General features: G+C 34.5%; 1 protein-coding gene, 1 non-coding gene and 1 pseudogene across 2 annotated transcripts; 2 read left to right on the top strand and 1 right to left on the bottom strand.

Annotated features, from left to right (window-relative positions):
- The first annotated feature begins 3,301 nt into the window (after positions 1 to 3,301).
- On the top strand, positions 3,302 to 3,374 carry TRNAG-GCC (transfer RNA glycine (anticodon GCC)). Its single transcript has one exon. It is a non-coding gene; the product is annotated as a tRNA-Gly (tRNA).
- A 5,017-nt stretch (positions 3,375 to 8,391) lies between these two features.
- LOC143556664 (V-type proton ATPase subunit a1-like) lies at positions 8,392 to 21,025 on the bottom strand. The gene is made up of 18 exons (XM_077045932.1): positions 20,592 to 21,025; positions 18,624 to 18,668; positions 18,175 to 18,297; positions 17,908 to 18,015; positions 17,523 to 17,633; positions 17,277 to 17,450; positions 16,059 to 16,196; positions 15,872 to 15,979; positions 15,683 to 15,790; positions 14,864 to 15,012; positions 14,066 to 14,219; positions 13,798 to 13,958; positions 13,509 to 13,715; positions 13,253 to 13,436; positions 9,446 to 9,529; positions 9,154 to 9,347; positions 9,010 to 9,069; positions 8,392 to 8,934 (listed from the first exon to the last, which is right to left on the bottom strand). Exons 1-18 carry the CDS (start codon positions 20,730 to 20,732, stop codon positions 8,730 to 8,732), a joined length of 2,454 nt encoding a protein of 817 aa, XP_076902047.1. The 5' UTR covers positions 20,733 to 21,025; the 3' UTR covers positions 8,392 to 8,729.
- Positions 21,026 to 23,827: 2,802 nt separating this feature from the next.
- On the top strand, positions 23,828 to 24,559 carry LOC143556644 (NEDD8-specific protease 1 pseudogene; annotated as a pseudogene).
- The last annotated feature ends 3,268 nt before the right edge of the window (positions 24,560 to 27,827 follow it).

Raw genomic sequence — 27,827 nt, 5'->3', positions numbered from 1 at the left:
TTTTCAATTGGATTGACACAAGGGTGGAGAATGTTCAACACGGTTATAAGTTATAACACATACATGCACATATCCTTAATAATCTGAGAATGAAAATAGACATGGTAATATAGCATATAATTATAATATTCAAATTTCTTTTTTCTTTCACTTTTCCATATTGACCATTATATCCTTTTTTGAAGTTTAAAGAATTAGGGTTTATATCAATATAGTATTGAATCCAATAGTTGTGAAATTAGTTACATACCTCATAGATCCGATGTCTGATTTCACATAGACTGGAATATGTGATTCAACATTAGGGTTTGTTGAATGATAGTATAGAAGGAAGGAATCGAGAGATCAGTTAACATACCTCGTGAAATGGATGATAACCATACCATGTCCATGTAGATAAGATTGTGAGTGACGATGATGAACTTCGAAGATTGAAGACATTGAATCTGGTGATTGGCTGTTTAAGGAATCGTTGAAGAAGGTTAAGGCATAAGCTTTGCTTGAAAATTAGGTTTGATATTTGACATCTCTGATATGATTTTTATAATTTGAACGTGAATGAGAGGATAAGGGTTTTTGGGCGGGATATCAAAAATAAGATTCTAAAGCTTGTAGAGGAAGGAAGGAAGGAAGATGTGAGGAACAAAGATGTGGATATGGCTGCCACATAAGCAAATGGGTTCTATGGCTGACAAGTGGCATAATGTATACTCTTTTGTTACATAGGAAGACTAGGTTAAATATCCTTGTATACACACGTTGGATAAAGTATATTAACAAAATAACAAAACAATGTGAAATAGTTATACTAATTTGGTATTAAATTAATGAATATGTATTACAACGTTGAATAAAATAAAAATAGAAAAAGAAAATTAGATGGTAAATTTTCATTAATCTTAAAAACTTTCTTCATGTACAACAATTGTAGTTACCATCTTTATCTATAAAGTGCGACTTAAATCTCTAAAAATTTTCTTTGTATATAATGATTAAATTTATTTAATTAACTTTTCTTACTAAAAACACACTATTGTTACTAAAAACATAAATCACTTAGTACTAATATTAATTTAGGGGGTATTTGGGATTCCTTATTTTACCTCCTTATAACTTATTTAAGGCATTAGTTATAAGTTACAAAGTTGTAAATTATACATTATACACTCACAAAACCTAACTTGCTCAAACACCTTATAACTTATAACATATAACCAATAAGTTATAAGCTATAAGTGGCTAAAATAAGGAATCCCAAACACCCCCTTTATATAGGGATTTATTTTTTTTAAGAAGAATGGTGTTTAATAAAAAAGATTGAAACAACTCATAAAAATAGTTAAATAAACAATACACAAAGTTTAAATAAATATATAATATTATAAAGCGATATAAATTGATATCTAGGTTTAACATTTAAGAAAAATATATAAGCATAACAATGGATACTAAAAGTTTAAAACAATGTTAAGCTATAAAAACTGAAAAAGTACTTTAAAACATTAAAAATATTATCTTAAATATATAAAGCAGCTTCATCTTTTTAGAGCAACAAAACATCCCAAATAACATGAAACCATTAGATATTTTGGTCATATTCGCATGTATTTTTCCTGAAAGGTATTTATCTAGATTTGATGCACATGAACATGTAATACTGCATGACCGACGATGAAAATCACTGTTGTTGGATGGTGGTTCAACACTTATAACATTTAAACATTTGTTTTTATGTGAAATAAACCAATTTTAATACAAAAATGATAGTAACATTATATAGAAATTCGTTTCTATGCTTTTTTGCATGTCATTATTATTATTATTATTATTATTATTTCATTTGAAATATAATAGAAGTTATAATTATAGTCAGAAAGTGAGATTTTAAAAATCATAAATGGTTTTTAAGAATTATTTGTAAAATGTAGTTTATAGTTTAAACTAAATATAAGATTAAGTACAAAATTAAAAGCATTCACTTTTTAATATAAAAATATTAAGACTATTATTTTGTATATATTAAATTGGAAAAAACAATGGAATGCTATATTAAACTTTTAAAACATATATTGTAAAAGGATATCATTAAGAACATTTTTTTTGTTAAAAAAGTCATGCTAGAATTATGGTGTTTGATGTGATATAGATAAATGGATAAATTATAGAAGGTTTTAAATGATTTATTTTAATTAAATAATTAAGCATTAAAGATGAAAAGATAGGGGTGCCACTTGGCATCATATTAGGCCAATTAGGGAAAATGTGGTTGAACATCATTTTTATTTATTATAATAGTAGATTTGAACTTAAGAACTCTCGCAGATTTGTATTTTGGGCTTTATATGTGATAACGATAGATACAATATGCTATCTTACCTTTGTAGTTTTCTCTCTAGTCTCTACATTCACATCATCATATAATTATTTTCCATATGTTTTATAAACGATACACCATAAATATATTTTTTATTAATGGCTCGTGTATAAAGTGTAAACCCAATGCATGAGGCTCTTGCGCGTGTAGGTTTCGTCAAGTGTCAGTTAGACTTGGTATATACGTATGCATCTTTGCCTTTCAGATCTCAAATCCACATCCAAAGAACACGAAGCGTGTTGCGCAATCAAATAAAGGTGTTATGGTCTAAGAATCATCAAATATTCAAGGTAATAATTTTCTCTTAGAATTTGTTTGGAAATGGATATAATCGAGACCAGATTTTATACTTGTAATAGTTTTGAAATGTGTAAAATACAATGTTTGAAACTTGCTAGACATAAACACCTGCTAGATACATATGCATGTCAACGAAATGGATAGCAAAAACAGTTAAGATGGATGCTTTTAGCAAGGGGGTGATTAAGAAACGATCTGTTTTGCTTAAATACACATCTACAATATAACTAGCAATCATATAATATGTTGAAATTTGTAGTTGCACGTGAACCATTCAAATCAAGTTTTACCTCTTATTGTATTTTTCAATTATTGTTTCATTTTCTGTTTTGCATTGAATTCAGTTCTACATTATTTGATGAATCTTTTTTTTTTAAATAATTTTATTATTAAACAATCAAGTAGTAAACTTAAATACATGGATTTCATGTTTGTACTAATTATACACTATCTAATGTTCAATTGGAGCTCACTTGATATATTTTCTACGACTTCCTATTTTGAGAAGACTATGCATTTGAACCCAACTCCATGATTTTATATGTTGTGTTATACGTCTTAAGTATGGTAAAAATAACTTACACATGTTGAATTTGTACGTGTAGACAATTTTATAGTTTGTAGCTGGCGGAAATAGCTTAATTGGTAGAGCATAGCCTTGCCAAGGCTGAGGTTGAGGGTTCAAGTCCCTCCTTCCGCTCCCGGCTTCGTCGTTTAGTGGTAACGAGTGTGCCTTTAGAGATAGGGGTGAGCGGCAAGCAGCCCCTTGTATAGGGTTCCAAACCTATCTTCCTAATAAGAATAAAGGGGCAAGCCAAAACCTAGTCCTAACAAGTTGCTGTTTCATCAGCCCTTGCGCTACAACTAGCCTTTCATGTCACGTGAACCATTCTAATTAAGTCGTCTTATTTTATATTTCTTTGTTATTCTTTAGTAGTTAATTGAGCTTTGAGTATCAAAATTTCAACCTAATAATAACCAACATAGTTAAATTGTTGCACCCGGTAACGTGAAGAGGAAACATGTTTGTTGGATTCATTGATGGCATAACTAATATAATTGGCAGGATGTACATGCATGGGTTGATTTGGTCATTTACTTTTGTAAGGAAACTAGTGGTTGAGCCCACCGCGTTGCGGTGGGACATTCTGAATACTGAAACAGAAGCGAGGATTGCCAAAGATTGATGGAAAAGTCAGTTTCCAAATGTCAATAAAGTTCCTGAAATAAAAGACAATGTTTTCCTGAGACAACCAAACGGACTTTATCCCACTAAATCATTACACTAAGATGCAAATAACCTCCAATTGGATATATACTTCGGCTTTAGTAATAAGTGACTGTGTGAGGTGGTTACACCGAGATTTCTGCTCTTAGAACCTTGAACAACTCTTTCGCCACTTTTGTCTTCAAACACAGTAGTCTGACTGTGGTATTTTTACTTTCATTCATTAAGTCAGTGTGACAAACTTTTTCATGCCTTTCCAAGGCGGGTCCTTTAATTGAGAAAAGTTGGTTCTCCTTATTCACTTCATTGGTCTCGTGTATAGTTCTTTGAAACAAACAGCGGGCCCGTTCTTGTCAAAATGATCAAATAGCGATGCGGGCACAGGCAATAACATCTTTTCCAGAGTCTTGGAAATCAAAGTGCTGAGAAAGTTCGTAACCTGACAACATAAATCAATACAATCAAAGGATCCGCCATCCACAAAACAAAAGATACTCGTAACTTGTACGTCATAGGGGTGCGCATGAAGCAGAAATATCCGATAACCGATCTCGTCGAACCCAATATAAAAAACCGACGGACTCGTTTAAGTTATTTGAAAACCCAACTTTTCGATTCAACTTTGCTTTTGCTATCAAACCAACTTTGAAAAAAAGGAACCGAAATAACTAAGTCCAGTAAAAATCGCAGATTAGTTTTTAAGATCCTTAGAAAAACCGGATTTCAGTTCGGTTTGTCTATGAACCAAAAACTGAAAAAATCCAACTGAAATAACCGATCCCATGAAAAAAGACCAATCTGTCAGCTTTTATTGAGTTCGGTTATTCTGGTTCAGTTTTACGTTTTTCAGTTTTTTGGTTGATAGCAAAAGCTGAAACTGAATCAATCACTGGTTCTTTTTCAGATGTCTCCAAATTACATGTGATGCAAAACGTCTAAACATAACTTCTAAAGATAAGAGACTTAGTGAGCAATAATATCATCATATAAAATAGCCATTAATATAATTCTATAAAGTTATTAGTACCTAAGTACGTAATTGTAATGCTTTATCACCTTGATGATGTCGTCACTATTAACTCAAGCTAAAAAGCTCCATGTGTTCTTCATGATCTAACACACTACTCCTTCCTAAGATATGTTATCCAACTTTCCATCTCTTGTAGACCTGTAGCGTATTAGAAAGGAGAGCTTCAGAGTTAATTAACTTAACTAACTAAGAGCTGCGAATAATTAATTGCTAAATTTACACACATGATTAATTTAGTTAAACAGTTATCTTATCATCTCATTTTGATACTCAAGTCATAGTAATAACATAGAAAGATGCAATCAAAACAGCCTAGATATATCACAAACCTAGTGGCTATAATATATGAAAACTTGCAGCAATTAACAAAAGAAAAGTGTAATTAGTGGCTACAATTATAATCAAAATACTGATGTCAATACTAACCTCAGTTTCCTTCGCTTAGAGGTTGGAAAAATAATCGCCGAGACCAAACATAACTACGGATCTCTATGTGACAACATTTGATAAAGAAGATCAAAGTTTAGTTCTCTGAAAATCCAAATTCCCACGGAAGCAACACGAAACCATACTTCGGAGTTAGAAAACCCAAACCTGAGACCATCCTACCTACACTCAAGTCACCACCCATGAGAGAAACTTTAACTTGTTAATTAAGAAAGCTCTTCCTTGGTATATTAATGATTGGTAAATGTCATCCTTAATTTGACACGCATGCCTTTGTACCTAAATCAAAAACAAAATTGACATTAATTTATTAGAAACATCAAGAGTTTCTGATTCCGCTATCATAAGGTTCATGAAATAATCATTTACATTGTCTTCAAGATGTAATAATATAGTCAATTTTGTGAATATGATCGTCAATATATCTGGGCATGACATAATTATTTCACTTCATGTGCGTTTGCACAACTGTCATAATCGCAACACACAAAAGCAACCACAGCTACTGCCATTCTCATATTAACCCTTTCATATTTAATTTTACAATTACAATACCAAAGCCTACATCCATACATTTTTTGCTCCTGCATCGTGAGCTGTTCTACAATATTCTTATTAAGTAAATAAATAAAGAGTTGACGAAAATTACCTTATTTTAAACTCTTCTTTTCTCTTTTTTGCGTTCTCATTTGTATGAGGCTACAATGTTCAGAATAGGGCAATGCCCCAAATCAAATTATGAATATAAAAAATGAAAAGAAGTGTCTAACCCAACCCGTAACAAAGTTACCTAGGTGACATTCATTTTCAAACTGATATTATTATAATCATGAAATGGATAGTTGAATTGAAGACTTTTACCTCGGTCGATCCAACCGTATTTATTTCATGATGAATGAAGCAAGCTCCAGGTACACTCTCAAATGGTTGATGATATAATCTTTTCTACTAAGCTGTTCAACAATTATTTTCAAAAAATACATTAAAGAATGATTTGAAATACTAAAAATGTAAAAGGAATAAAATAAAAACAAAATAAACATGGTATTATCATTTACCTGATAAACTGATATCCCCTGTACACTTTCAGGGTGAGCAAAAGTGAAACTATCTATAGGATGAGACTGGGCAAAAGGTGAGAACGGATCATGCTATGGTGTCTAACAATCTAAACGGGTCAGCTATACATGAGCATTAGTTTGTATAATCTTCAATAATTTGTTTCAAAGAAGTTTGTGTACCTTTAGTTTGCTTCTTCACTTTGCTCATTCCATGTCAGAGAGAATTAAAAAACGTTATCTTCATACATTCGTTTATACCTTAATGGGTCAATTCAGGTTATCTCTGCCTCCGATGGTCGAACTTGGGTATCTCTAATGGAGTAACGGGTTGAATTCAGGCATGGTTTATCTAACGGGTTGCAATCGGTTATGTTTTATTCCCAATGGGTTGATCGAGGTTAGTTTGGCATCTTAACGGCCGATTTGGATTATATTTTATCTGCTAACCGATTGATCCACGCTATGTTTTATCTCTATCGGGTCCATTCGGGTTGCATTTATCTCTAATATTTCAACTCGGGTCAATTATTTCTAATGTTTTATCTCCTAATGTGTCAATCCGGGTTGCATTTATCTCACTTATGTTGCAAAAACACCCCTACCCCAGCTTACATGTACAAAAATAATGCACTTGAATCAACATATAAACATATGTTATAAAGACATCAAAACTTACATGATAGTTACTCCCGTGTTACCCTACAAAAGTGAAATACTTTAGCAAAACCACTCATCTTTGTCAGCATCCTCTTGAGTTAACCAAGCAGCAACCTGAAAAACTAATATTTACATGCTACATTCATCATAACTCGAGTATAAAAATTATCATCATAAATTGAAAAGATGGGATGCCAATTACCCCGTCGTCCTATATGTTTTCTAAGAGTAGAAGAAACCCTCGGTGCATCTGGATGCCTTTCATCTTCTTTTTTCCTTTTTCTTTTTCTTCTGTTCATACCTCCTGCAACATATACTATAATAGTTGAATCAAGTCAATTAAAATCAAACTAAAGCCCCTTTCAACAATATGCAATCATATATCTATAAATTAACAGAATATACACTGATTGTCAGACAAAACAGAAAAAAACTAACCCATCCACACAACCACCGACTGAAAGTCGCCGCCACAGACTGTCGTAGTACCCGCCTGCAACAATATATAGAAGACATGAAAGACCAACGACTAACAATCGGTAGGAATCCGAACGGCTAGATGACCATTTTTGTCGACCACAATTAGGATTAAAACCGATAACGGTTGACTTACGAAAACAAAAGAAAGGAAGAAAGAAAATAACCTGTTTGTTAGTGTGAGAGTGGGTGGTTTGCAGCAGATCGAACCCATCGATGTGTTGGAGAGTGAGAGAGAGAGAGGTCAGGAGGTGGGTTGAAGGTGAGAAAGCAACCGGATCTAGAGACGTGCTGAATTCAGAATTTAGCGGTAGTGGAACACGTGCTTGAGGTTACAAATTCAAGAGCATAGCGTACAACCAATTATGCCCACCGACCTTGTAATTGTAGATATATAAATAAATAGAAAGTATATATATTTTTTTCCACGTATCTCTATTTCTTAATATCATCATCGGTATTGCATGTAAATATGTAGAGTACCATCATACCATACACATGTGTGTCGTTAAATCCATTGTCTTTTTCTGTTTTTGTATGTACATAATGATATCATGTGTTATGCGTTAAAAAGCATACAATGATATGGCATAAACAAAACATGTGAAAGCCAAACTAAGGTTTTCTTATTCTAATTAGCTAATATTTCTCATTTGATTTCATGGGCTGAGTTAAAAGTTGGCTCATTAACCGGTATAAAATTAAAAACTAGATTATCAAAATTAGGTGACCAATACTGGGTTCGTGTGTAACGCATGTTTTTTATAAACCCAAATAAAAATATAAAAAACTATTTTAAATAGCAATATCTCAATTCTGTATTTATTTGAAAAGTATATTAAATTGTGTAAATCTGTTCATTACCAGAATCAGAAACCAAGACCAGAACAGAATAGAATATCTACACAAGAACTGATACCTTGGGGCAATCCAATATCAAGGAATCCCCTCTTTACAACACCTTGGTACCACCCAGTTCATACGAATCCGGACCGGGTATCTACAAAACTATGTTAATTCAGGCTGCACACACGTCATGTAACCCTAACTAGCCAAAACTCTGTGTTTAAAACTTTGAATGCTGTGATGGGTGAACGGGCATTGACCATGTTGACCCGGGAAAGGTGAAAAGTGAATGGTAAAACTGTCATTATACTAATCTTCGTCATCAGCCAATGCTGCAAAGGAGAAAGGTTTAAACTTATAACCGTCACCTCCATAGAACTTGTTTTGAAATTCTACCCAATGCAGCCTCAATGCATGAAGGAAAGCACTTAGTGTCTCCATCATGAGTAATATAAACGCGGTTGCAAAAGCGAATACCACGAGTCCCACAATCCGTATCAAGATGTTTTCATACCTACAAATTCATTTAAGTGAATAATAAATGATATAGAATTTACCGCGAGTATTTTATAATTTTAAAAAGAATTACCCCCATGCAAGGAGAAGAACTTTCTCGTAGAATACAGTGGACAACTCCGAGTGAGCTAAGCTGTAAATAACAATAAGCTATTAGCTAAAAAACAATAGATGTTGAATGTGATATTATCTAAAGTAAGGTTTGTAAATGTTGTACCTCAAAGCCCATAACCGAAGGTATGAAGCAGTGTTGGAAACGGAACCGAGCACAAACTCAATGGAATGTATCATCTGATGTACAAAAACCTCACTAAAATTGAATTCTTCTTCGTGATGCCTTGCTGAACCGGGCTCGGAGTCTAAATCTATCTCAGATGACCTAAGAACCCCATATGTACGACCTTGAAATCTCTAAAAAAATATCAAGGGATAAAACCATTAAATTAAGAGACAAAACCACTAAACAATATCTGAAGTTTTATTTAAATAAATGTTTGAGATGTGCATACCTCAGCATGAAGTTTCCTCAAAATAAAAGGTTTGGGAAAAAGCATCCATGGAACCGCAACAAGAGCCGAAAGCAATAATAGGATCTGCAAAGATCTATTCTTAGAAATCCCTTAGGACTTGAAAGTACAGTTAGATTATACAAATTAGAAAAACTAATTTTGTTTTAAGAATTAGTGTGTCAAATAAAGATGGTAATTATTTTGTTTGATTTGAACAGTTATGAAGGTTTAACACGTTAAATAAATTTTGGGTTGAATTCTAACAGGATCAACCCCATTTGACCAGTTCTCTTTTTAGGTATTCTTCCATGTCTAATTCTATGTGATCTAGAGCTGAGCAAGATTCAGGTCGGACCAAGTAACCGGAATACCTGAGCCCGGACAACCCGAGACCGGATTAAGCATATTCGGTACGATTTTCAGTCTTAAATATTGGGGAGAATTTGGGTTTGGATCCAATCCGGGTAAAAACCAAAATGTGAAACAAAAGTTTCGTATTTGGTCCTGGCCTGACCTGAGACCAACCCAACCCGAAAAGACCACTGGCCTTCTCTTCAGTTTTCATTATATTAAAAACTTAGTTCGGGTTCAGTCTGATATTAACCAGACGCATAGCCCTATTGGGATCAATGATAAAGAAACAATAAGCTGTACCTGAAGTGGCCTTTTGTTGGGTTCGTAGGCCTTGTTGGCCCGGTTTATTATATGAAGTCAAAAGAGGAGACGGGTGCGGGCGGTCGGGCCCAAGCCCGGCCCGGTTTAGATTTCTTGTATAATAATTTACTAACCCTAGTTCAGTCTCTATATAAACATTATGTACTTGTAATATTTGTCACTCAATAAAGATATACCTAGTTGCCACCCGTGGACGTAGGTCAGTTTAGACCGAACCACGTTAAATCCTCGTGTTCGTTTATTGCTTTCGTGTCGTGTTCAGTTTCGTGTGTGCGTTTAATCCTAACAAGTGGTATCTAGAGCTTAGGTTCGGATCACGCGAAGAACACGTTGAACCAGCCGAGTCGCCGCCAAATCATCCAGCCGCCGCCACCCTACTGCGCTAGGGTTCCGCCGCTGCTACGGTTTTCCGATTGTCGTTAGGGTATACGCCGCCGCCGCCACCCTACTGCGCTAGAGTTCCGCCGCCGCCGTCGCCGTACGACTCTCGCCGCCACAACAGCCGCTGTCGCGCTCGTTGTAGTTGTTGGGTTCTGTTTTTTTTTTCGAAAGCAATTATCCATAGCATCATGCATCTCTGCAAGAAATAACAAGAGTTTGAATATAAGGTTTTTTTGTCTTTTTTGTTGGGAAGAAAGTGGCGTGACCACACTTTGACCAGAAGCTTAATTTCTTGGCTTGGAGCATTTGTTCACCAAAATTTGGTGTTTGTTCCTTTTTTTTTTGGCCGTAACTAGGGCAGTGGCCCAAGTTAACATATTTTTGGAAGCCTAAAAATATATATTTGGAACAGCAGCTCACATTTATTTCTGATCAGCTCCGGTGAAGCATAGTACGAGACATGAAAGTTTGAATCAAGATCCTATTTTTGTTGAAAAACAGTTGTCAAGTCAGAAGAAGCGTTAAAGAAACGGATAACCAGTTGCCAACCGCGTTTGTCAGGTTTTATCGTTTCAGTTTAAAATTTCAGTTTCTGATTTACAGTTCGTATTTCCGCTGCGGTTTAAATAGGTTGATTTTTAACAAAGTTCAGTTGAACAATCGTTAAGTTCAGGCTCGTGCCATTGTTGTGTCTGTCTCTGTTTTTATCCAGTTTTTCGTTTTAGTCATTGTTATGGCAGAAGACGGAAAGGTTTCGATACAGAAGTTTGACGGACAGAAGTTCGGTTGGTGGAAGATGCAGATTGAGGCACTACTTTGTCAGAAAGACTTGGATGTAGTGTTTGAGGATGAAAAACCAGAAAAGTTGTCAGAAGCAGATTGGAAGAAGTTAGACAAGAAAGCTAGGGCTTGTATTACATTGTCATTGTCGGAAGATGTGGCGTTTAACGTCATGAAAGAAACCACAGCCCGTGGTATGATGGACGCACTATCCAACATGTATGAGAAGCCTTCGGCAGCGAATAAGGTCTATCTTATCAGAGAGCTAGTGACAACTCGAATGAAAGAGGGTGGGTCAGTTACAACTCATATCAATAATCTTAATTCGATCTTGTCCCGCTTAGTGTCAGTTGACATTAAGTTTGATGATGAAGTTCAAGGCCTCTTGTTATTATCCTCTTTGCCCGACAGTTGGTCGCAAACAGTGACTGCAGTTTGTAGTTCGTCTACAAATATTACTTTCGATGGGATTCGAGATCTGATTCTGGGAGAAGATTCAAGACGCAGAAGTTCAGGTGAATCATCAGGCAATATGCTAGTCACAGAAGGTAGAGGTAGGGGAAAACAGCGAGGCAGTGGGAGCAGGAAGAGGAGTCAGTCTAAGACTCGTAAGGATATTGAATGTTGGGGTTGTAAAGAGAAAGGACACTTCAGGAATCAGTGTCCGAATGGTAAGAAAGAGGTGAACGTTACAGAAGACAACACAGATGACGGGGTCAGTAGTGATGAGGCTTTGGTTTGTAGTGTTGAGAGTAGCGTTGATGCTTGGGTGATGGATTCTGGTGCATCGTTTCATGCCACTCACTGTAGTGAAACGATGAAGAATCTTAAATTTGGGGATTTTGGAAAGGTTCGACTAGCGAATGATGATATTTTAGAGGTTACGGGTATGGGAGACGTTGATTTGATAACTTCAGCCGGTACTTCTTGGACTTTGAAAGACGTGAGGGTTATTCCAAGTTTGAAAAAACGTTTGATTTCAGTTGGGCAGTTGGATGACCAAGGGCACGATGTTAAGTTCGGGAATGGGCAGTGGAAAGTAGTCAAAGGGAATCTCGTTGTTGCTCGTGGCAAGAAAATGGGTTCGTTGTATATGGTCGATATGTCATCGAAAGGAGTGGATCCAGTTTTGGTGAAATACAAAATCCGGTTCACAGAATCTCGTGGGCAGAAGAAGGTTCGTTTTGCAAGTAACAAACCCAGAGCCAAAGTGAAGATTCAGGATGAACGAGCTAGGAAGGTTAAATCAGTTGGGGGACATCGTGACAGTGGGAGCACAGGTCGTGTTTCAGTTACAGTTCCAGGTCGACAGTGGATTAAGAAAACCAGTATTCCAGCTGTAAAAGTCTCTCCAGTGAATTACTTGCTGAATATGGAGAGTGTTTGTTCTCAGGTTATCTCAGGATCCGGTAGTTCGTTACAGTGGGAGCCGGTAGGGACAGAGAATGGGTCAGGGGCAGTTTCAGCCGTGACTGACGTGTTGGAGCTCCGGGGAGCTTCAACGGGCCTTCAGGTTAATTGATGAGAAGGCGGTGGCAACTAGAAGAAGTTTAATGTTCAGATTACAGAAGTACAATCAGGAGTGCAGACGAGAGTACTCAAGGCCTCCGAGTGGGAGATTGTTGGGTTCGTAGGCCTTGTTGGCCCGGTTTATTATATGAAGTCTAAAGAGGAGACGGGTGTGGGCGGTCGGGCCCAAGCCCGGCCCGGTTTAGATTTCTTGCATAATAATTTACTAACCCTAGTTCAGTCTCTATATAAACAACATTATGTACTTGTAATATTTGTCACTCAATAAAGATATACCTAGCTGCCACCCGTGGACGTAGGTCAGTTTAGACCGAACCACGTTAAATCCTCGTGTTCGTTTATTGCTTTCGTGTCGTGTTCAGTTTCGTGTGTGCGTTTAATCCTAACACCTTTGTCCCCAAAACAACTCGGATCAATGATAAAAGAAACAATAAGCTGTACCTGAAGTGGCCTTTGTCCCCAAAACAACTCATTCTCACCGAGATCATCAAACGGACTCAAGAACATATAAATCATCACATGATAAAGATCGGCTTGAGAACCCGTGCACCACTTTATGATAATCAGAAGTGAAAGATAGCCAAAAAGACTGTTTAAAAATATCATCTGTGGCACAAACTGATACCTGACACATTTACACCAGTTAGTTAACTAACTAATGTCATAGATCCTTAAAGTTACATAATATGATATAAACCTGATATCCAATGAGTTGTTGAAGAAAATTGAATTAAAGTAGCTTAACATGATTCCAAGGTTCATCTGTGCAACACCAAATAAAATAGACATCTTCATTTTAAGCGAGTTCAAGAACGGTAGCTCTGAACGACTACCACGCCAACTAGGATCTACACCAAACGGATACGCATCACGGTATTTGATTAAACCAACTGTATACGCATCACTGTCGATAAAACAGAAAATTGTTGTTTAGTGTCAGTGACAGCTGACAGGATTATATAATATCTGAACATGTAAATGTATACCCGCATGACGCGTCGCGGCATTTATAAGCGGATTTACCGAAGATGTGATAAGGAACCGAAAAGAACTCGTTGTATATTAGACCACAATAGATTGAAAATAGTGACATTAAAAGAAGCGCGTATCTGCCACCAAATAACATCTCCATAAAGCTCCCAAGTTTCTGCAAGAAACAATGAAATGAAGATTCAGAAGGTGGAAATATATTAATAATCTTTTCAAGTTTAAAGTACCAGATCACGTAATGAAAGGGAATTTAAAAATGCAAACCTGAGAACTAAGCTTCCGTTCACGAGCTATGAGAACTAACGCACCCAACAATAAACATATTCCGTGTCCCCAATCACCAAACATGACAGCAAAAAGAAATGGAAAAGTAATTACAGTATAAACTGCTGGATTGGCTTCCTGGTATTTAGCAACACTGCAATGAATAGAAGTTATATATCAGCAACTCCCACACACAAAACACAATCTTAATATAAACCAAAATAGATGAATTTTCAGTTCCATGTAGACGTGTGTAAATGAACCAAACGTTCAATGACATGTTCACGGACTGTTCGGCGGGAAGCTTGTTTATGTTCATTTATTAACAAACAAACGAACATGAACAATTTGTTTTGTTCATTTAGTTAAACAAAGGAACATGAACACATGTCTCGTTCGTTTACGTTCAATTATGTTCGTCAGTTTATTTTTTCTTTAATGTTCAATTGAGTTTGTTTGTTTACATTAATTGTTGATGAATACTATTAACAAATGAACATAATCAAGCACAAAAATATTCACTCTTAATGAACGAACATGAACAATAAAAGTATACAACCTTGTCCGTTTAACTGTCATGTTCGGTCGTTGTTGGGTTAAAGTTAAACGACCAGACATGAGCATGCTCTGTTTGTGTTCATTCGATTCGTTTACATGCAGATGGGTTGCTACATTAATATTGCAGCAATAACAGGAGTCTTTTATGAGCATCATTCTAGAAAAAACTATTTGCAGTACGAATAATTGAATATATACTGAACTGATGCTAAAACATAATTGGATTTAAAACATGCTTACCCATAGGCGTCAACAATTTCTTGATAAGCATTTGTGAATGTATTGGTCCTGAAATATGTTGGAGGTGACTCAACAGGATCCATGGTATGAAATATAATGCCGACTTGTGAGCTGCTGTCAAAAGTTGCACGTTGAAGTGCCTCTTGAATCTAATGTATTATATAACATAATCCAGTAAATAGAAAGTAATAAGTAGAGTTAATACGTTTTGGAAGAAAAAAAATCAAATATTACTTAATAAGCAGAAGCAATTAGGCTTATAAATGAACCGAACATTCAGTGAACCGTTCAGCGGGAAGTTCATTTATTTAATAAATGAACGAACACAGGCAACACTTTTTATTCATTTGGTTAAATGAACACATGCCTTGTTGGTTCATTTATGTTACAAGTTTACGTTTGTTGAAGTCCATTTGAATATTCCTCTAATCTTTTAGGTCCATTATAATGTAGTCTAGTTTTATGAATTAAAATATCACCCATTATAGTATTGGTAAAATGTTATTAACTTTTTAGGCGCAGTAGATTGATGTTTACGTTTACTTTACGTCATCTATGTTCATTTAGTTCAGTCCGTTAATCCGTTTATGTTCATTTGTGTTCGTTTTCGTTTGTAAATTAATCGTTTATATTGTTCACAAACAAACATAAAAGAATACAAACACATTCATTTTCTTAAAAAACGAACAAAAAAAACTCTGATCGTTTAATTGTTCGTGTCTGATAGTTTGTTTGGTTAAAGTTAAACAAACGAGCATGAAAATCTCATTTTCGTGTTTGTTCGGTTTTTAAAAGCGTAAAGCAATGCAAACAAAATACCTGGGGTTTAGCAAATATAGGGCACCACCCCTCTCCAACTAGACACTTCTTTGTAACATCAAAGTTTAACATATTCAATGTATCAAAAACGGCGTTCTCTCTTTTAACCTACAACATCATCAACTTATATACAGATGCATATAATATCAAAGTTTAACATACAAAGACACAACGATAAGCACACCTTACCATGTTTATCCATGTTGTTAAATGGACCCCAATGGAGTGAAGAGCAACATTCCTATGGCGGATTCCAACATCTAATGTGGTTTCTAATTCAGAGAGCCGTAACATAACCTGCAAATCAGCAAAAGGATAGGTTAATAAATGAATTTGATATTAAAAGGAAGTACAAGCAATACATTTGAAAACATACCTCTTGTGTTATTTGAGCCTGCTTTGTTAGGTCCTCTGGAACAGGATAGCAGTTTGCACCAAATGCTTCACAGATTTTCAGTATTTTTGTCTTCGCTTGCTCTCCAGAGAAGAACACTACAAATATAGTTTTCTCAACCTGCGAAAGGGTATAAGCGAAACAATCAACTTAGTAACATCCTATGACAAAGATAAAACTACATGTGGCGATTTCAGCTCATTAACTTGCGAAGGGGTCGACTTGGGTTAGTTTCAGATGGGTCAAACAAAACAATTTAGCTAAAAAGAAATGGGTCAAACGGGTTGAATGAGACAAATGTCGCCCCAAGTGTATTTAAAATGTATACAACCTCCTACACTACTTTCATTTAAAGTTGTATTTAATTGTTGCAACGCAATACGTTTGTAATCATATTTAGCGCATAGTTTTATTAAGTTAAAGTGAACTAAGAAAAGTGTTTGGTCAACTGTCAAAACAAACAAACAAGACCCATAACCCGTTTTCACCCGTGCTGAAAGAGCTACATGTTTTTAAGCCTGTAAACGAACTGAACGTTCAATGAACCATTCAACCGGAAGCTCATTTATGTTCATTTATTTAACAAACGAAAGAACATGAACAAAATTTTTAGATCATTTTCTTAAACGAACAAACATGAACACATGCCCCGTTCATTCATTTATGTTCATGAACATTCGTTTATGTTTGTTCATTTATGTTCATCCATTTACGTTTGTTTGTTGGTTTACATTTGTTTCAGTTCATTCATTTGCGTTCGTTAATATATCCATTTAAATGCTTAGGCCCATAAAAATTTAACTTAAGTAACTATTTAGGCCCAATTGTTCACATTTACTTTTAATTTGTCTCAATTATGTTTGTTCTATACATTTGTGAACCATTCGTTTACACTGTAAGCGAGCGAACATAAACAAACATGAACACGTTCACATTCTTAACAAACAAACGCGAACAAGAAAACCTCGTTTGTTTAATTGTTTGTGTTCTCATTTGTTCGATTAAATAACAAACAAATTCTTTTACAAGCCTACATGTATTGACTCTTTACAACCCATACAAACCGCTCATTTTGCCACCTTTAGTCAGAGAATAGAGATTTATGAGCATATGAAGTGTAAATAACCAGTAGAATAATAACTGTGTACATGTATTTTCGTATTTATGGCCATAGAGAGCAAGAAAAAGAGGTGAACAAACCATTTCAGAAGATATATGATCCATGATGAGGTCATCCGCAGGCGCCTGATTGAAAAGCAAATTCCCCCTTGTTGCACGAAACAACATTCTCTCAAACAATAAGACCTTAGATTTTGCGATAATGCCACTTATAAATCTAAGACCAGATGTATTTGACGGTCCCGATTGTGTCGCCTGTGTAACAAATTTTATATACACATGAATACATGATAGAACCCCAAAACGCAAAAGTGCACAAGATTTTACCTGCTCGAGTAAGGAGACTGAATCTGGATAATCACTAGGGTACACATTCTCATCTAGTTCTGTGCCTTCTGCAGTCTCATAACTCTTACCTGAGACAAGAAAGCCTCCTGCCTAAAGATACCATGATAATATTCAGAATCTAATTTTAGAGATGTTAATAATGTGTGAATAATCATACTAATAAACATTTTGACCAAGAGCAATTGTTGCAATTTACCATACGATACAATTGAAAGCATAAAAACTTGAAAACAGTCAAACCAGATGCCTTTACTCAATATTCACAACAAATGAGTTTTGTGCGTAATAAAAACAAGCATAAAAGTAAACTATAGCAAGTTAGATGGCAAGTTTATTATGAAAACAAGCATTATGCAAAACCTACCTTCTGCAGCACCATCTTGAACTCCAGTAGCTCATTATATGTCTGTTGTAGTTTCTCACTATTAGCATTCATCTCTGTAAGTTCATGTTCATGCTCAACAAGTTGTACCTGCGATTACACAAAAAAATAAATAAGTAAATAAACAAATAAATTAATTCTGAAGCAAATTATGTTATCTATACTAAAAACATGCTGGATGTGATCTTGTTTTCCTTTTTTTCATTCTTATATTTTCTCAATAAGCTTGTAAAGGGTGAAAGGGCAGACCTCTAATGCCTCCAAGTCGACATCCGGTTTCAGTGCAGGAAGATCAGAAGCTAGTAAACCAGCCTTGTGTATCTGATCTTTGAGAAAACGAAGCTTTCGTGACATTTCAGCACATCTTTTTACCTAACATCATGGCACAATATGCAAGAAAAACATAAATTAAACCACCTTACTTTACAATTGTGATATAAAGCAAGACATTTAGGCCTTTTGTTTGCAGGTACAATTTGATTTATATGCATCATGGTGTGGTTGTAACAACAAATTAAAAACACTGTATGTAAAGATTACATAAAACAAGATCCAGATTGCAAAGAACCATCATCTACGGAAGAGATTTGGCTACATGACAAAACATTCAATAGTATAAAACAAACCACTACCAAAAACATAACACTGCATGAAGAAACTAACAAGTGATCCAGCTACAGATATGATATAATCATTACCTGATTAACAAATGTTCTTTGAAATGGACTTTTATCATCATTTAACTGCAAAGACATATAAAAACAGTAAATTAGAAAATTACATGAATTATAAAAGGAGAAACTAAGTGGATAAAAACAGTGAAATTTAAAATTGTACTCTGATAATATAGAATTGAACACAATATACATAAATTACAAGATCAAACTTCCAAAGAGAAGAGACCGATATACAGAATTAGAGAAAAATATATACGGATCTCGTTGAAAAAAATGTCAAGCACTACTGCAATGGAATGGAATTTATTATTTGATCTGATATCAGTGAGGATTGGGCGTGATTTGATAGACCTAAACCTCTCCGAGGACATGGTGGAGGATAGAAATTATTGGAGAAGTAGACTTAAAGTTAAGGATTTTTAGGGAGAAAGGAATACCTTAGGGCTCCTATTTTCCTTATTTTGGTCACACACCAGAATGATATTTTCTTTACATATATATATTATTAGAATTATTATTATTATTACTATTATTAGTAGTATTATTAATATTTATATATTACTGTTGCACTTTGATTTCCTTTGTATTGCTTCATACATATGTACTTTAGAGCTGAGGGTCTCTCTGAAAGCCACCTCTTTATCCCTTTGGATAGAGGTATGGTGTGCCTACATCCCACCCACCCCAGACCCTACTTATAGCTTTGCTGTTGGTGGGACTTCACTGGGTATGATTGATTGATTGATTGATATCAGTGAGGACATATAATCAAATTCATTTAAAAATTCTAATTAGCTTATTTTTACTACAAGATTCTTGTTTCCTTCAAAATAATATAACCCTATCTCACATTTATTTATCAGGACCATAAGACTAATTAGCTCTTTAGCAAGACCTAGCCCCTATCAAACAAAGGACAGACTACAGAGAACAAAGTATGTGTGAGAAAAAGACAAGTATACAGTATACCCTCAACATTGTGCCACTCTAAAAGCTTCAAAATCTTGTCAAGTACACTATTCTCAAAAGAGCATATTCAACTGTCATAGACCCCTCAACCATTGTATAAATCATGTGACTGTATCGATGACATGACATAATATTTCCACCTTCCTGAAACTTATTTTGTCATTTTACATATAATTTAGATAGGTTATCATAATTCCAAATAGCGCATTAGTTAACTCAAGATTGAATCATCAACCATATCAAGATTATCCTTTATAATGTCTGGGATGTTATCCATAGATCAGCAAACCATCAACTCCTCAACATAAGTTAGTTAAACATTTATTAAGCTATAACGTCCATAGATCAGATTCCTATTTTAGCTTTACATTGACTGCACACGAGTTCACTTAAACAGAACCTCACACAAAGTCCGCTTCATAAACAATAGCTGTTAACTAAACCCTCCCAACCTACTCTCAGAGATCACTACTCCACCCTACAAAATCTATTCAACAAATTAAACCTTACGTCACACATGTTAAGCCTCTCAAAGAACATTTCAGTATCAACTTAAAAGGTTAGAATGCGCAGAACATGTCAGAAAACATTTGATCCACTCTAACACCTATGTGAAATCACCTGCATCATACTTGTTTCCGTTACTCTAAGCTTGAACTATACAAAGGGACTGACATCATTAAACCTTCTAGCACCCTATAAGTCTACCACCTGCGATACTGTTTGACATTTACCTTAATTCTACAACAATAATGCTAGAGTTACACCAAATTAGCATTAGACAGTAACAATTTTGAGCTTCCCAGACACTATAGATAGTATCAAACTATCAATTAGTTCAAAATTACAATAATATACGATAAATTCATAGCATAACCGATAACATAACCTAAATTTCAATATCAGCAATTCAGTAACCATTCAGATCAATGCAGCTATCCATACACACACATATAATACACATTCACATAAACATATAATAATTATACAAATAAATTTGAATTGGAAGCAGAATCATACGTCACGGAACTGAAGTAAACCGAGTTCACCGAGATACGAAACCGCACGGTGAGCCGACTCAACCGGAATGATTAACTGTACGGACGTCATCTTCTCGGACCGCATCAGATCCATCTCCGGCAAATTCCTGAACCATTCCATAATAATAACTATATCCTAACCTAATTGACTCCTGTTACTATTACTAAAACTCAATCAAATACCGATTGAATAATGCTAGATCTGTGAATTCATATTGCGTGCAGTACTTTCCGGATCTATAATATGCCTAGTGTGTGGTGTTTTCAGTGTGTTAACCGTCTATTGAGTTGTAATATTTGGCTTTGGATTGCTTTATGCGCCTATAAAGAAACCGTTTACTTTGCCACAATGATAATCTTACTCATTTTCCATTAACACGTTTTTGGATGCTTTTTTGGAAAATTATTAAATAACTCGTTTTCTTTATAAGCTATAATATATCTTGGAAATTGGAAGCCTAAAAACAAGTGGTTAACGCCTTAGCGTAACTACATATTTTGGTCGTAATTTTCGTGGCTTAAACAAAAATAATATGAAAGAAAGCATTTATACTTTGTTCTCTCGCATATAATAAGTCTGAGGTCATCCTTATGCATGCACGAGTTATCGGAGAACATCCAAAAACTACAAAAGCTAAAAATGATCTAAAAATACCATGAGCTTAAAAATCTTTTAAGAACATCTATTGTGGATATTCTAATCTATTTTAGTTTCTTAAATCACCTTTACATATAAAGAAAATGTGCTATAAGTTATAATTAATTCCATAAATAACAACTTAAAAGTTTGTATTTAATATGGGGACAACTAATGGTTTATTTGGTTGAGTGTGCAAGTTGCAAATAATTTTAAAATTTACACTTGTTATGGACTTTTTGTAAATGTCCGCATAAACCGAGCAAGACCTGCAGAACCCACGAGACCCGTCAAACCAGAACTCGTTTATGGTTAAAAAAGGTTGGGTCCCGGTTCCTTCAAAGACCTTCCTACGACTCCGGGTATAACCTTTATTAATAAAGTTATTATTATTCGTTGTTTCAACAACGCAACCCTATCTATCATCTTCCAAGCTTCAAGATTAATTCGTCGATTATCTTTCAATCTTCAACACGGATATCCAATTTGATTTTGCAAGTTTTATTGGTATTAACTATGCTCTAATATCCAATTTGGGCTTTATTGAATTATAGCGAATGTGAATAAACACTTTCTTTTGCACAAGTATTTCTCGTAATTTTTAAACAACGTTGTAAATACCGAACAAATATCTCAAAAAGTTGATTGTTTAAATACAATTTGTTAAGCCCATCTTTCATCAAGGCCTGTCCTGGTCCCAATGCTAGAATCAGCTATTAGACCTGTAAAACCCCTCTAGGACTTTGTTTTATCATTAAACAGGTACATATCAGACTCTTCCGTTTCTATTAGGTAAGACCCAATGCTCACACCTACCGGCCTTGCCACTATACAAACGACTATTATTGTTCTTCTCACGAAATCCATACGAAAAGGTTTTCTTACGCTTAAACTATAAAAAGTGTAAAAATATGAAATATTTAGAAATTATTCACACCTGACAAATTCCAAGAAAAATAGATATATACATGGTCGGCCATGGCATGGGGCAGAGCGGACGACAGCCATAGGTCCAACTATCCGCTAGGCCCAAAAAAATATATTTTTTTCAAAGTTATATGTATTTTTATGAAAAATGATATGTATATTTAATGTTTAAACACAATTACATAATAACAAATTTGGTCTAGTGGCAAAGAGGTACGACTCCTAACCAAAAGTTTGTGGGTTCTAGTCGCCGTTTAGGCCTATTTTTATACATTATGTAATTTTTTACATAACCCAAATTATAACTACAATAGAAACTCGATTATTTAATAAACTCTCTAAGATAATATTTTTTGCCGGTCCCGACTCGGGGATAGGGTGCTAAATTAATAATTCGCTAAAATTATAAGACAATACATTTTTGATAATTTCTTTAGACTCCATATAAAATACAAATTAATAATTCCTTATATATATAGCATATTACATGAATGATTTATGAAGGTTTCTTGAAAAATGACTCAATTGTCTTTTGTTTTTTGTTGAAATCAATTTCCCCTTGAATCTCGTCTCTAATTTTCCTAGCATGGTAAGAACTTCTGGTGTTTGTGTTAACCTATTTTGATCTTGTATTTATATAGAAAATATTTTAATGTACATAAAGTGATACATTGAACACAAGAAGCATAATAAGGTGAGAGATTGAAGGTTTCTTTCAAATTGGGTCGTTCATTTGATATACATGCATTGTATACAATAATTGAGTGGAAGCTTGAAAGGTGTTTGTAAACTATGTATTATACTATAAATTAATAAAATATTAATTAATATATAAATTAATAATTATTAATTTATCAATTAATTAATAACTCTTTTAATTTATAAATTTTGATGGTTTTAGGTGTATTATTTTATAGAGTTTCTACCCAGTTTGAAAATTAAATTGTTTAGCCTCAACAAAACTTGTTAAAATGCCAAAATATTTTTCCCGAGGCTCAATTTTTTACTTCAATAGCCTCAATCGGAACCTGCACTCAACAACCACGGACCACCCTCATCCAACCACGAACCTGTCTCTCAATCGTACTCTGCGTTCTCAGTCTCCACAGATCTCTGGTATCCCTAACTTCTTTACTTCGCCTTTTAATTTTGTAATCCCTAATTTTCCGTCAATTTGTCAGATTCATGTTATTTTTATTGTTATTGTTATTGTTATTGTTATTGTTATTGTTAGTTGCTACGAATGTGTGTTTGTGAGTTTGTAATTTTGATTTTGTTCATTTTCGTCAAATTACAATGAATATGCAACACATAAACTTATGACACTAGCCTTGAATCTGTAGTACTCCAACAATATTTGTTAGTAAATGAATTAGAAGTTTTTCTTAAGTTATTGTTACTTTCAAACACCTGTCAGGCATTTCATCAAACACCTTGTGGGCTTAACTTAAATTATGTGAATTAAGAAGAACAACCAAAAACAAATCCGTGAGCTTTTCGTGAGCAAAGCGGACAATATTAGTGGCACGAGAAGCCGGATGTTACAAATTTCAACCTTATTATTGTTCTTATTGTTATCATGATCGGGCGCGATTTATGCTTATTATTTTTATTAACCAGGTGCGATATTATAATACTACTAGCATCTGAACATGCCAAGATCCTCAGCTGATGATAAAATCCTGAGTTACAACGATGTCGTGCTCAGGCAGTCTGATATAACGATTCTAAACGGTCCATATTTTCTTAACGACCGTATAATCGAGTTTTATTTCAGTTATCTTTCCTCGTCGCATCCTTCAGAACACGTCCTACTCGTCCCACCTTCAATTGCTTTCTGGATAATGAACTGTCCTGACATCGACAGCCTCAAAGATTCCATCCAACCCCTAAACCTACCCTCAAAAGACCTTATAATCTTCCCCGTTAACAACAATGATGACGTGGCGGTGGCAGAAGGCGGCAGCCACTGGAGCTTACTTGCATTTGAGAGAACCAATAATGTGTTTGTGCATCACGATAGTAATGGAGGTATGAACAAGAACTATGCAAAACGTCTTTGTAGATCGCTTGGTTCGTATATAGGTGTTTCTGGTACACGTTATGTGGAATGTGAGTCCAGCCCGCAACAAGTGACTGGTTATGATTGTGGTTTGTATGTTTTAGCCATTGCAAAGGAAATATGTGAGTGGTTTGTTAGTGATGTGACGAAAAATGAGGATTTGTGGTTTGCACGAGTTGAGGAACGGGTTACTCATGAAAAGGTTTCGGCTCTCCGTGTTGAGATTTTGGGATTGATAGTAAGTTTAAGAGGAACAAAGTGATGTCGTTTTATGTTACTATTTACTTGTATTATGTATCTTGGAATTGTCGTGTTTGGTTTCTTGGAATGAAATTGCAAATTAATCATATGTTTGGTTCTCATAGTTTGGTCATTAGTTATATGAATGGAATGAGCATTTCAAAGATTTCGAGGGACTGTAAATGAACCGAACGCTAAGTGAATTATTTGACGAGCAGTTTGTTTATTTGATAAAAATCATATATAAAAAGCATCTTTTGTGGCGTGTCTCGATTGTTTTTCTACATTTGTGAACGTTCATTGATGTTTGTAAATTACGGTTTCTTTCTGCAGATATAGTGAGACGTATTGTGTATCATAACTGTTTTTGAAACTCTACTTAAATTTGGTTGTGTTGAACGTCCTTCTCTTAACGCTTGTATATAAGTTAATGTCTATCCATGTATTATATGTGTTTGTTTAGTGTATTAACAAATTAAGATAAACAAACATAAATAACTTCATTTCCCTAACCAAGACAAACAATAAACTTTGTTCGTTTATATTTTCGTGTTTTTTATATACTAAGTAACTATCGTATCGGCAGTCCTAACTCCTAAATGGGGCTAAATTGCATAAGTTGTTATGGTGCTTTGACTGGTTATTGGCACTTTGGCAGAATTAAGCCCTTTATGTTATTGGGTCGTGACGATTTCTACTAATAGCGGCCCAAAGACTGCTAGTCCAGAGTCCAGACATATGCATTGAAGTATATATTTGAATATAGAGGTGAAAAAAAAACGAACCCGGAACCGGACTAAAAAAAATGTGGTATCGGGTTTTTTTATACCCAGGTTTTAATACCCGTACCCTACCCTACACTACTCGTATGGTATGGATAGGATAGGGTATGCATTTCAGTAGCAAAACTCGTACCCGAAATCGGACCCGATTTGTACCCGGTTATACCCGAAAACCTGAACCCGGTTTTTTCCAATACCCGAAACTAGGTTTTTTAAATATCCGATCTATACCCGAAAAATACCCTAAGAATACCTCTAAAAAGTGCAACATTTTAAAAAATCTAATCTATACCCGGAAAAAAGCCCCATAAAAACCCGAAAATAGGTTTTTTTTCAATACCCGAAAATAGGGTATTCAAATACCCGGTTCTATACCCGAACCTAATGCATAGGGTATGGTTTTTAAAGACAATACCCGCCCGAACCCGACCCGGTTATTGACAATACCCGGTCATACTCGAACCCGATTCCATACCCGGAACTGGGTATTTGAAAAACCGATATGTGGGCCTATATTTGAATGTATTCATTTAAAATGTTAATTAGGATAAAATTTAAAATATTAAACTGATATAAGCTTGTTGATTTGAAGTTTACACATTTTATATGGAACTTCCGAATATATATAGACTTGTGGTTTATCATCTCTCCAACATTAAGCTAAAGCGTTCTTAAACCGTAGAAACCATCTTAAACAAAACAAATCAGTTGATAAAAGATGAGTAGAAAGCTCAGAAAGTACAAATTTACTAGATTACAAAACTAACTAGCCAATCATATGATTGGAAAGGAAAACAACCACCACAAAAGAAACCCGGCCCCCTCTCAAATCAAAAGGAAACATGACCTATTGTCCTTGAATGCTAAAGTGATGGTGGAAACAGGGAAACGTCTATCTTATCATTATCATTTTGTCTCATTAATTATATTAATCTAGAACTGGTTTTGCATGCTACAACCATAACCAATGATAGATACTTTTCGGGGATGAAGCGTGTATGAAGTCGTGTTTACACAACCATATTGCTGATATTTTCTGAACCCAAATAATTTGTGTCATAGAAAAAGACGGACTTGCAAATGTTACTGGTGAAGATGTAAGTGATGCTTCAAAAAATAAAAAAATGTTACTAGTGAAGATGTAAGTGATGCTTCAAAAGATGAAAACACGCAGACAACATTTGTTTTTTTGCATTTAATAAATTTGTGTTTTACTGATGAAAACACGCAGACAACATTTGTTTTTTTGTATTTAATAAATTTGTGTTTTACTATTTTTAATTATAAATAGCTTAACGTTATTTTATCTTCGTGTTTTTTTTTCTAATATGACCTAGCCCGTTCGCCTTCAAAAGAAAATTCTTGTATTGGCCACTCGTAGCTTATATGTTTGTATGTATTGCAGTTCAACCTGCCAACCCGCCTACGCTACCATTTTAACACTCCAATTTGCACATGAGCCTACACCATCAGTATAGAAACTGAAATTAAAACCTTGTATCAACCGGCATGTAGTTCTAATTAACAAATAATAATAACTTGTATAAAACTCTTATTAAAAAACTATATAGGATAAAAAGGAATGAAGCATGAGAAGATGTAGGGACATAATTGTCAGAAAATAAAGTGAGAAGTCCATATTTGAAAATGAGACAAAGCTGAAGAAGTTTCTATGTGAAGAAGATGTTCTCTTAATTCAATCTTATTTACAGTTTCCAGGGCCTTTTACAGTCTCTCTCTATATTATATATAAAGTTATAAACATATTATATATGTGTATATATAAATTTTTTCTTCACCTCTTTTCACTTTTGTGTCATTGTTCTCTTTGACTAATAATATTGTTTGACCAGTCAACAAACCTGACTCAATCCCAACATATGTATAGACTATAGATCATGCGAACTGTCCCCACCTCCATAACTAAATTCAAACCAAATTATCTAGTGTTTCTTCAATATTTATTGGTTTTGTAAATTGTACTTAAATCTTTAATAATAGAAGAGCATGTTTTGATCAAATAAAAGATAGTGAAACAGAATATTTCGTCCAACTATAGCCAAGCTTCTTCAACATATGTTCTGAATTTTTTATAAGATGTTAATTTGTCACATATCAGGTGACCTAAACGGAATATATATATGAACTTTAGTTGTTCTTAATGGATTTTTTTCCTTTCAAATTTAAAATGATGTATGATTGAGTTCATTGCGAAGAAAGGGTAACATAGATAAAAAAATGTATTTATAACTATTGTATAAGGTACACAGAAACTTTCATAATTCAAATTCAAAATTATATAGGATAAATCGATAATTATTCATACAGTAAATGTGATCAATCAATGATAATCATGCCCTTTCATTTTCGAAACCAAGGGCAATCTGATCACTAGCTTCTAATGGAAAGTGACCACGTATGCCCCAACTTTCATTTATGCAGTTTGAGAATAATGTACAACATTAATTAAAATTTGGATAAAATTCCATCAATCTTATTTGTCTTATAGTTAGGGTTTTTATTGGCAAAGAAAATTTAAGTTAGTAATGTCATATCAATATGGATTAT

This window comes from Bidens hawaiensis, unplaced genomic scaffold (genome assembly GCF_021521415.1).
Source record: "Bidens hawaiensis isolate Kalapana, Puna unplaced genomic scaffold, B.hawaiensis_p1.1 tig00018666_1, whole genome shotgun sequence".
Lineage (NCBI taxonomy): Eukaryota > Viridiplantae > Streptophyta > Magnoliopsida > Asterales > Asteraceae > Bidens > Bidens hawaiensis.
The sequence above is the reverse complement of the archived record's forward strand: the minus strand, read 5'-3'. Positions and strand labels throughout refer to the sequence as shown.

What these genes read in the sequence shown, in the direction of transcription:
- LOC143556664 (XM_077045932.1), bottom strand. Translation starts at nt 20,732, where the DNA reads ATGGAATGGTTCAGGAATTTGCCGGAGATGGATCTGATGCGGTCCGAG. An exon ending in GTTTACTTCAGTTCCGTGAC is followed by an intron (nt 18,669 to 20,591) that starts GTATGATTCTGC and finishes ATGTCTTTGCAG; the next exon opens with TTAAATGATGATAAAAGTCC. An exon ending in CTTCGGTTATGGGCTTTGAG is followed by an intron (nt 9,070 to 9,153) that starts GTACAACATTTA and finishes TGTTATTTACAG; the next exon opens with CTTAGCTCACTCGGAGTTGT.